Source organism: Poecilia latipinna, unplaced genomic scaffold (genome assembly GCF_001443285.1).
Source record: "Poecilia latipinna isolate Pla-1442-1.1 unplaced genomic scaffold, P_latipinna-1.0 Scaffold3863, whole genome shotgun sequence".
Taxonomy (NCBI): Eukaryota; Metazoa; Chordata; class Actinopteri; order Cyprinodontiformes; family Poeciliidae; genus Poecilia; species Poecilia latipinna.
Genome location: NW_015116479.1, coordinates 5,164 through 14,265, shown reverse-complemented (window position 1 = coordinate 14,265; position 9,102 = coordinate 5,164). Strand labels below are relative to the sequence as shown.

At 40.1% G+C, this 9,102-nt stretch overlaps 1 protein-coding gene across 1 annotated transcript in view; it reads left to right on the top strand.

Moving 5' to 3' along the window:
* Positions 1-9,102, top strand: part of LOC106941782 (ral GTPase-activating protein subunit beta-like) — a 25,551-nt gene that overhangs the window by 11,292 nt on the left and 5,157 nt on the right. The window contains exons 7-21 of the mRNA XM_015024895.1: positions 197-261; positions 346-490; positions 1,992-2,122; positions 3,267-3,449; positions 3,552-3,700; positions 4,124-4,311; positions 4,748-4,851; positions 4,948-5,100; positions 5,226-5,285; positions 5,691-5,900; positions 5,988-6,146; positions 6,930-7,095; positions 7,172-7,294; positions 8,421-8,551; positions 8,669-8,777. Of these exons, the coding sequence (XP_014880381.1) occupies positions 197-261; positions 346-490; positions 1,992-2,122; positions 3,267-3,449; positions 3,552-3,700; positions 4,124-4,311; positions 4,748-4,851; positions 4,948-5,100; positions 5,226-5,285; positions 5,691-5,900; positions 5,988-6,146; positions 6,930-7,095; positions 7,172-7,294; positions 8,421-8,551; positions 8,669-8,777 (2,076 nt within the window). The remainder of the gene's footprint in view (positions 1-196; positions 262-345; positions 491-1,991; positions 2,123-3,266; positions 3,450-3,551; positions 3,701-4,123; positions 4,312-4,747; positions 4,852-4,947; positions 5,101-5,225; positions 5,286-5,690; positions 5,901-5,987; positions 6,147-6,929; positions 7,096-7,171; positions 7,295-8,420; positions 8,552-8,668; positions 8,778-9,102) is intronic.

Sequence of the window (9,102 nt, the reverse complement as noted above, 5' to 3'; positions counted from 1 at the left end):
AAAAAGTTTGCTTTTTTAAAAATTATTATTATTTTCCTAAAAACATAAATAAGAAAGGCTTATCCTGGCGGTGGCGCTAGTAAAGGATGGCGGGCTGCCAGGCCTATAATACACTGGGGGAAACCCTGTACACAATTATCTCTTGTTGATATTTTTATTTGTCTGTTTATTATTATTATTTTTCCATCCTACTCAGGCGCGATGCTAAACATCGTCCAAGACTCTGCGCTGCTAGAGGCCATAGGAGCCCAGACCGAAACGGTAAGGCTCAGATCAGACCCGTTCTTTTTCTCAACAACTGGTCCACTGCATTCGTCAAGATGGCTGCCGTTCCCCATTTTTCAGGGCAACATAGATGGAAGCCATGTGACGCTGAGAAGTCAGAGTCACAGTCGCACTAACAGCGGCATCAGCTTTAACAGCGGCGGCAGCACAGAGGCCACCAGCCCAGACTGTGAGCGTCCGGCGCAAGCGCTGCTCCGAGACTACGGTGAGACACGCAGCCACGCCACTGATTGGCCAGCTAACACACTGATGCTGCTCTTCATCAGTGATGCTCACTGAGGCTCGCAGCAACACCAGACTAACATACCTGTTGTTTGTAGCTAACGTGGTTAAGGTGGTGTGCAGAGTTAAGAAGCACTGGGTAAAATGTCTTTGTAGGTGATTCATTTGTTTGCTGTGAACTAACAGTTTCAGACAATTTTTCCAACTTTATTATTATTTTTTTTTTCTAAATGACTGCTTGGAGTATTCTGGTCTGATTAAAAGTAGGGCTGCAACTAACGATTATATTAGTGATCAATTCTTCTGATGATTAATCAATTAATCACATAAGAAAATTGGCACATTTCGTTTAACCAACTCAGCTTATTTTATACAATATTAGAAATACGTTGAAAAAAATACTAATGATTAAATTTATTTTAAAAAAATTTGTCTCCCTGAATTTTGGGCCGTAACTAATGATTATTTTAGTAATCAATTATTCTGAAGATTAATCAATTAATTGGACTAAAAAATTTTCACCATCTGCAGATTTTTCATTTAACCAATTAAGTTTATTTTGTACAATACTAGAAATGCATAAAAAAACACAAATAAACCAGTAGTTTTTTGCAATTTAGACAATAAAATGTTTATTTTCTAATTTTCAGAAGAAAAAAAAACAAACAGCATTTTCTTAGGGAATAGTTGTTCATTTGTAGCAAAAGATACATCTGCAGCTAAAACATAATTCTAACATCAACATGTGAAAATCTCGGCCATTTCTGCTCGACTCAACATGAATATAGTGTAGAATGGATCTGTTGGCTATGTTTTTGGAGTAACCACTTAATATTTGGTTATCAAAAGGTGCTTGGTAGATTTGTTTTATGATTTTGAACCAGAGGAAGTTAAAACTTTGCCACTTGAGCAAAGTTTTTTTTTTTTAAATGTTGTATGCAAAATGTACATATGTATTTTTTTGGCTCAACTTCTGCTCTATGTCCTTTAACTAAATGGTCTTTTTTCTCCAGGTCTATAAACTGCAGTTAATGATTAATCGATTACCAAATTAGTTGACAATTATTTCAGTAATCGATTCAGTACAATTAATCCAATTAATCATTTCAGCCCTAATTAAAGGTTATTTAGAGATGATCTTTTCCCTCACATGACTGAGTGATACATTTTACTGGCTAGATGAATCTAACAGCTGTATTTGTAAATGTTTTTGATATTAATTAATTCATTTCACATTAACCAATAACATATCTATTCCCATTGCTCAGCCCTGTCTCTTTCTGCGTGTATTTTATATCTTTTCTCTAAGTTTACACTTGTAATGAATGCTATGCAGTGTTGAGATGTAGTTGATGCATGATGTTTTTCTTTTTGCTAAATGGGCTCTGAGTGTTTCTCCTGTCGGACCTTGTAGCTGTGTGGCTTTAACCCTTCATTGTTTCTGTTTCGCGGTGTTTGGTATTTCGGGGTGTTTTATGATCTAGCTCTTCCAGATACGGCTGCAGGCCTGCTGGTGCGCAGCATCCACTTGGTCACACAGAGGCTCAATTCTCAGTGGAGACAAGACATGAGCATTTCTCTGGCTGCCCTAGAGCTGCTGGCGGGACTGGCCAAGGTAAGTACAAGCTTTTAATACGTGTTACTGCCAGTCAGTCTCTCTGCTTCAGTAGCAAATGAACTTTTGTTCACACCTCTGTGTGAGAACTTTAACTGAAATCTTTGATGGTTCCTCTGCAGAGCCATGCATGTTTATTTAAAACAACCATTGGACAGTATTTCCAGTCTAACCAGATGTTTGGGAGGCATGCAGGACGGTGGTATTTTCTTCCATCACAAAAATAAACATGGTGGGGTGTGTGAAACTACAGCTGCTTTGCTTTTCAGCAACAAATATTGAGACTGGGAGGTCTGTGTGAAATAAAGGATGAAAGAGTGGGAAAGTAACTCATGGCAACGATTAAGTATAACTATCTGTTTCTCTGCTAAAGACCAGTTGTAGCCTTGTTAGTGTCTAAAGCCGTTTTCGCACTGCAAGGAACGGAACGGAACGGCACGGGTTCAAAGTAGGGCTGACCGTGTTTGCATTAGAACTTCCGACCCGGTTCCACCCGGCTCCTTGGAACCACAAGAGCTGTGGTTCCAATCAGGCCGGCCAAATGGGGCTGCTTAGAATTCAGCAGCTGATTGGTTTAGAGTCAGCCATTGGTTGTTTTGCAATCAACTGTTGATTGGGTCTAACTGGTTCTCACTAAACTGTTCTTACTGTATTTTGTAAAGAGTGCTCTTTTTAATATTTTTTTTATTATTTTTAATTTGCAATGAATTCCTCTCAATATTCTGCTGATACCTGGTCCATGGTGAGGTATTGTTTTTCCTCCGCTTACTCGCTGATGAACGAGTACAGAATGAACCAGATCGGTCAACAAGGAAAGAGAAAGTTTTCTGCCGCATCTCTGAGGAAAAGGCTTCGGCCGCTACATCGAAACCATTGTTTAGTTTCAAACATAATGACGTCAGGTACAGCTTCGATGCCGCCCTCAGTTATATGCAAACACAACAGGGCTGCAGTTCGGGTGGAACCGGACCGAAGCGTGCCGTTCTAGTGCACAAATGGCTCAAGACATCATGAGTCCTGAAATATTGGAGTGTTTTGAATTTAAAGGCTGACAGCTTCTTTCAGAAAACTGAAAATAACAAACGTGTAATGCAAAAACAAGCGGCCATCTACCTCACCCCCAGACACTCTGTGTCTTCATTAGGTGAAGGTGGGAGTGGACTCTTCGGAGCGTAAACGTGCTGTCAGCTCCATCTGCGGCTACATTGTGTACCAGTGCAGCCGGCCGGCCCCTCTGCAGTCCAGAGACCTTCACTCCATGATCGTAGCTGCCTTCCAGTTTCTCTGCGTGTGGCTCACAGAGCACCCTGGCATGTTAGATGAGAAGGTGCATTCAAAGACGCACTGAAAAAGTTTTCATCTTTGCTCAGTCTGGATAGTCAGTGCTGAAAGTTTCTTGGACTGAAATGCATTTCCGTTTATCTGCCAGGATTGTTTGATGGAAGTGTTGGAGATTGTGGAACTGGGAATCTCTGGGAGTAAGTCTCGCCATGAACAGGAAGTGCGTCACAAAGCGGAGAAGGAGCACAATCCAGCTTCAATGAGGGTGAAGGACGCCGCTGAGGCCACGTTATCATGGTGAGATGTTCAGTGTTTGCGCTGTTGGTAAACACTCCACAGTTAGTCACTCACACCTCAACACTCGCTGTCTGTCTGACTTTAGGACTGCTGCTAACGATTATCGTCTTACTATCCTGATACAAAAAGTGACTGGAAATGAAGTAATGAAAATGAAATGATGCGTTGCTGTTGTCTTTCTAGGCTAACTTGTCAGCTGATTGTGATAGATTTTTATGTACAACTGTCATTTCAGAAATGTTGTAAAGAACAAGCCATAGAACAAATCATCAGGTTGACTTTGTAAAAGACTTAAGAAAGACAATAAAACTTTTCTTCTCTTTATGTAATCAAAGTTTTTTTGTGTGTGAATACTATTAGATTGCACTGTGTTGCTTTCACTGACCCACGTCTTTGAATTGCTTTTCTGCTGGTGTTCCCCAGCATCATGCAGGTGTTGGGGGCTTTCCCTTCTCCCAGCGGACCTGCGTCCACCTGCAGCCTGCTGAACGAAGACACTCTGATACGTTACGCCAGACTGAGTGCCACAGGAGCCACTAACTTCCGCTACTTCGTCCTGGACAACTCTGTGATCCTTGCCATGCTGGAGCAACCTCTCGGCAATGAGCAGAGTCGGTGTCGCAGCATCATCCCCCCATTGTTGTGTTATTATTACAAATGATTTGGCCTGCTTTTATTTTAAAACATTATCGCTGAGTTTAAAATATTAGAGACTCACCAGGATGAAAACTCAAAAATTCAATCTTTTTTTTGTTTAGTAAACACAAAACACATTAACTACCAGGTTGCACTTCAAGTTGTCTTCATTGTGAATGCTGTTTCTCAGTAAAGAAGAATCAAAGTTACCTTCTCTGAGTTAGTCAGATGGAGGTGTTGAAAGGGTAGTGAAATCTATATAACATCAGTTATTGACCATTACAGTTGTATTGATATCAGTGCACAAGGGTTCCTGTAGAAAAATAGCTAAGAATTTGAATGGTGTTCTCCTCAAGTGATCAACCTGTTTTATTTTCTTCACTGACTTCACTGACATTTCTGTCCCTGCAGATCCTAGTCCGTCTGTGACCGTTTTGATCCGAGGAACAGCAGGACGACACGCCTGGACGATGCAGCTCTTCCATCAGCCAAGAGGGGCTCGTGCCAATCAGAGGGTTAGATCTCATCAGAAATGACTGTCAAACATTGGTGTCCATAGTAATGCCAACAACTCCAGTATGAATCTGTCCACATTTCTCCTCCCATGGCAGATGTTTGTTCCTGAGAGCCGCCCGACGCCAAATGACGATGTGGGCATCAAGTACAACGTGAAGCAGAGGCCTTTTCCAGAGGAGGTGGATAAGATCCCTCTGGTCAAAGCCGATGTCAGCATTCCAGACCTGGATGACATCGTCAGTAAGGAGGTACGTTATTTCACTGGATCGCTTCCTGTTTACAGTTTCATGCAAACTCTGCAGATCTGAAGGGTAACTGTGGCTGAAAACCAGCATGAAGCTGATTGTTGATGTGGTTTACTGTACAAACTCAGGTGGGTTGCTTGGGCTATGAGGATGATTCAGCAGCCACAAGTTCACTGATGTGTAAATACGTAAGTTGTTGAAGAGAAACAAAATTCACTTGGGTGAAAAACAAGCAGGTGAAGGTAGTTGGGTTGGTGTAACTGGTTTTTATGGTAATCCAGTTCTTCTTTAGCTTTCTGGAAGTCCATAATCAGTTGACATGTTGTCATTTTGAGACAATGTTAATAGAGAAAGCTTCACAAGACCTGGATAAAGATTCATTTCACTGGATTTCTGTGCCACTTATTCTATTCATTGTGCTGTGATATAGATGAAGGTTTTCACGCATATTAATCTGAGGATGAGGTTCCTGTCCTGGTTGTGGGAGTCTTACGGTGAAGGTTTACCAGTCAGCTGCTGGTTGTCCAGCTCCTGTTTTTTTTTTTTTTTTTTTTTTTTTTTTTGTTTGTTTTACCACATCTTCTCCTTTCCAGCTGGAAATTCAGCACAACAAGCTTCGCAGTCTGATGGCCAAGCAGATAGACTATGAAAACACTTTGGAGCAGCGCAGCGAGGAGCTCTTAAAGTCCAAGTCCTTCCCAGACCCTCAGACAGAGTGCAAACCTCCTCCACCCTCGCAGGAGTTCCAGACAGCACGCCTCTTCCTCTCTCACTTCGGTTTTCTGTCTCTGGAAGCCCTAAAGGTCCGTACAAACACGTTTCCCCTCCCTCTCGTTTGTAAACTCTGCCGTTACTCGACCAGCTTACTGCCTTCATGTCACTTCTTTCAGGAACCCAACAACAGCCGTCTACCTCCTCATCTAATCGGCCTGGACTCGTCCTTGCCAGGGTTTTTTGATGACATCAGCTATCTGGATCTGTTGCCCTGCCGACCGTTTGACACTGTCTTTATTTTCTACGTGAGAGCGGGACAGAAAAGCAGCTCTGAGGTAATAAACAGACTTCCAGACTGCAGGTATTTTACTGGCACCTTGAAGATGTGCAGTTTGAAATTTTATAAATAGATGTTGACGTTGGTTGAAAATAAAATGGTTTACAAATAAAAGTTTGTTCTGGAATGAACTTCCAGAAAACTGCAGAAATGCTGCAGAAACACTGAGTGACTAAAAACCCACCTGATCAGATCTGCCTTTGATTCCTCATAACTGGAACTTTGGTGAATTTATTTGACGAATACTTGTTTGATGATTTTGATGATGACATTTGACAAATTGTATTGTTTGTTGCTTATTTTATGATTGTTGACTGTATTATGTTTTTATGGTGTTAAGGTCTTTGAACCAGGTATTTTTTGTATTATTTAACATGATAAAATTCTTATCATAAGCAATTTGATTTACTGTTGTCAAAATAAATTCCAGTTAATGATGTTTAAAATTCCTAAAACTGTTCATATTGTTGGTTAGTTTTATTATTTTCTCCACTCATTAAATATCAGTAAATATGATTGAATGCAGTTACTGTTTGTGCTAGTGAAATAAATCACACTTCTTTATAAATGTGTGTGTTTATCAAGATCAGTGCTGGAACTTTACGTCCATGTCGCCCAGCCTTGTTGCTGAAAAATATGAAACACAACTTGAAAAGGAAGTTTAGCTCTTCACTGTTGGGCAGACAGATTTTTCTGTTTAGTCAGAACATTGTTGCTGTTTTTCACTCTGTTTGCAAAAATGATTTTCTGGTATATTAATGTGCATCTCCATGTTGCTCAGATTTTGAGGAATGTGGAGTCATCAGCTACTGTCCAGCCCCACTTCCTGGAGTTCTTGTTGTCTCTGGGCTGGCCTGTGGATGTGGGCCACCATCCGGGCTGGACGGGCCACCTGGACACCAGCTGGTCCCTGAACTCCTGCTTTGACAGCACTGATCTTCAGACAGGTCAGCTTACGAACAGTTCCAAACGCAGCAACTGATGCTGTTATCTTCACCAAATGACGGTTTTTGTTTTCGTCAGAGGAAGCAGCGAGCCCCGAGGACACGGGAGGTTCAGTGTTCAACGGAGAGAAGAAAGTTTTGTACTACGCTGATGCTCTCACAGAGATTGCCTTTGTTGTTCCCTCTTTAACAGAAAATTCAGGTTTGTGTTCAGAAACTTCTACACAATTGAGCAGATATTTGCTGCTCTAATATCTGCAATTTGATTAAATCACTTTACAAGTTAATGTAGGTATGAAAAAATAAAATTTAGTTTGGGAACTTTACCATTTCATTGTCTGAGATCAAATCTATTCATTCCTAAAAAATATATTTATTTTTAGAGAATGACGGTATGATTAGATTGTCACATCACAGCTGCAATTTTCATACAAATCATTCAACATTTTGGTTTTTGAATTACTGACGGAACAATACACACTCATTGACAGACTAAAAATGGCCGTTTGGCCTCCAGATCTCTTTATTTGAGTGTTTTAAATTGGATCCAAGTTTGGTTCAGATGCCGAACAATCCACAGAAATTCCTGTTTTCTGGAATTTTGTAAAACAAACTAAAAAAGATCTGTATTCAGTCTGGAATTGTTTATTTTCATTTTGCAATTGCACTGCAAAAACACAAAATTTTAACTCGTTTTTGTCTAGTTTCTAGTTCAAATATGTTAACACACTTAAAATAACACAACATAAATAGGCCTGTTTTAAATCAATAATTCTTGAAAATGGATTAAAAAAAGAGTAGTAGTTTCACTGGGAAATTATTTAACTTAAAGCTGGAAAAATATCTCTAAGTGAAAAAACTGCCTGTAAAATTACTATTTTTTAAAATCTATTTTCAAGACTTAATGACTTAAAACAAGCATATTTATCCTGCTGAATTTTTTTTTTTCAAGAGATATTAAGAGGATGTCTGAAGTAAAGCTAATCTTATTTCCACGGTATTAAAATGTTTGAACTAGAAACTGGATAAATATACTTAGTAAGATTTTTTTTTTTCTTTTTTTGCGTCGTGTGGAAGTGTTTTCTGTTTTGGCTGAAGTTGGCCTAAAATCCAAGAGCATAAAATAGTACTTTGTCACACTGTGTTGTAGTATGTGGTAGAAAGAAAAGTTTAGTTTTTTCTACTCAAAAGTTCATTAATTTTTGAGGATGAAGTTTGGAAAGGTTCAAAATCACAATTTAAAAATGATCAGGAACTAGGACCATCACATGTGAAGTAATGAAAAACCAGGTTGTTGAAAGCGACTTTCCTGGGTTGCTATGTTGCAGAGTCGTCGTCTGTGCACAGTGACTCCACAGTGGAGGCAGACACCAACACAGACCTCATTCCTGGAAAGCAATCTAATCTCACACTGGAACTGTTCCCCAACCACTCTGAGAGCCTTGAGTCTGCTAAAAAGGTAGCTTTGCATTTTGTCTGACTAAACAGAACCTCTATGACAATGTCACAGAACATAATTTATCTTTTTTTTAATGTACTCACTGCCTAAACTTGCTAAGTTGTGTTGCTGTTGCAGCTGAGTCCTTTGGTGAAGACGAAGAGGTCATCGACCGGAAAGTCTTACCCCCAGCTGGGCCCTGAGACCAAAGTGTTTGTGGTCTGGGTGGAGCGCTTCGATGATATCGGTATGCACACACTACTTCTAGTTATAAAACTTTCATGTGGCCATACACATTTTTGGATAAAACTGTTCAGGGTTTGGGGTGTGCTGTGGTGGCGCAGGGGTTAAGCACAACCCTCATATGGAGTTCTTAGTCCTCAACACAGCTGTCGCAGGTTCGATTCCCAACCTTGGTGACCTTTGCTGCATGTCTTCCCCCTTCTCTCATTACCCACTTTCCTGTCAATTAACTATCAAATAAAGGCCACTAGAGCCAAAAAAAAAAAAAAAAAAAAAAAAAAGTTTTAGGGGTACGAAAAAAATTTGGGGAGGGGATAAAAAGACAATAT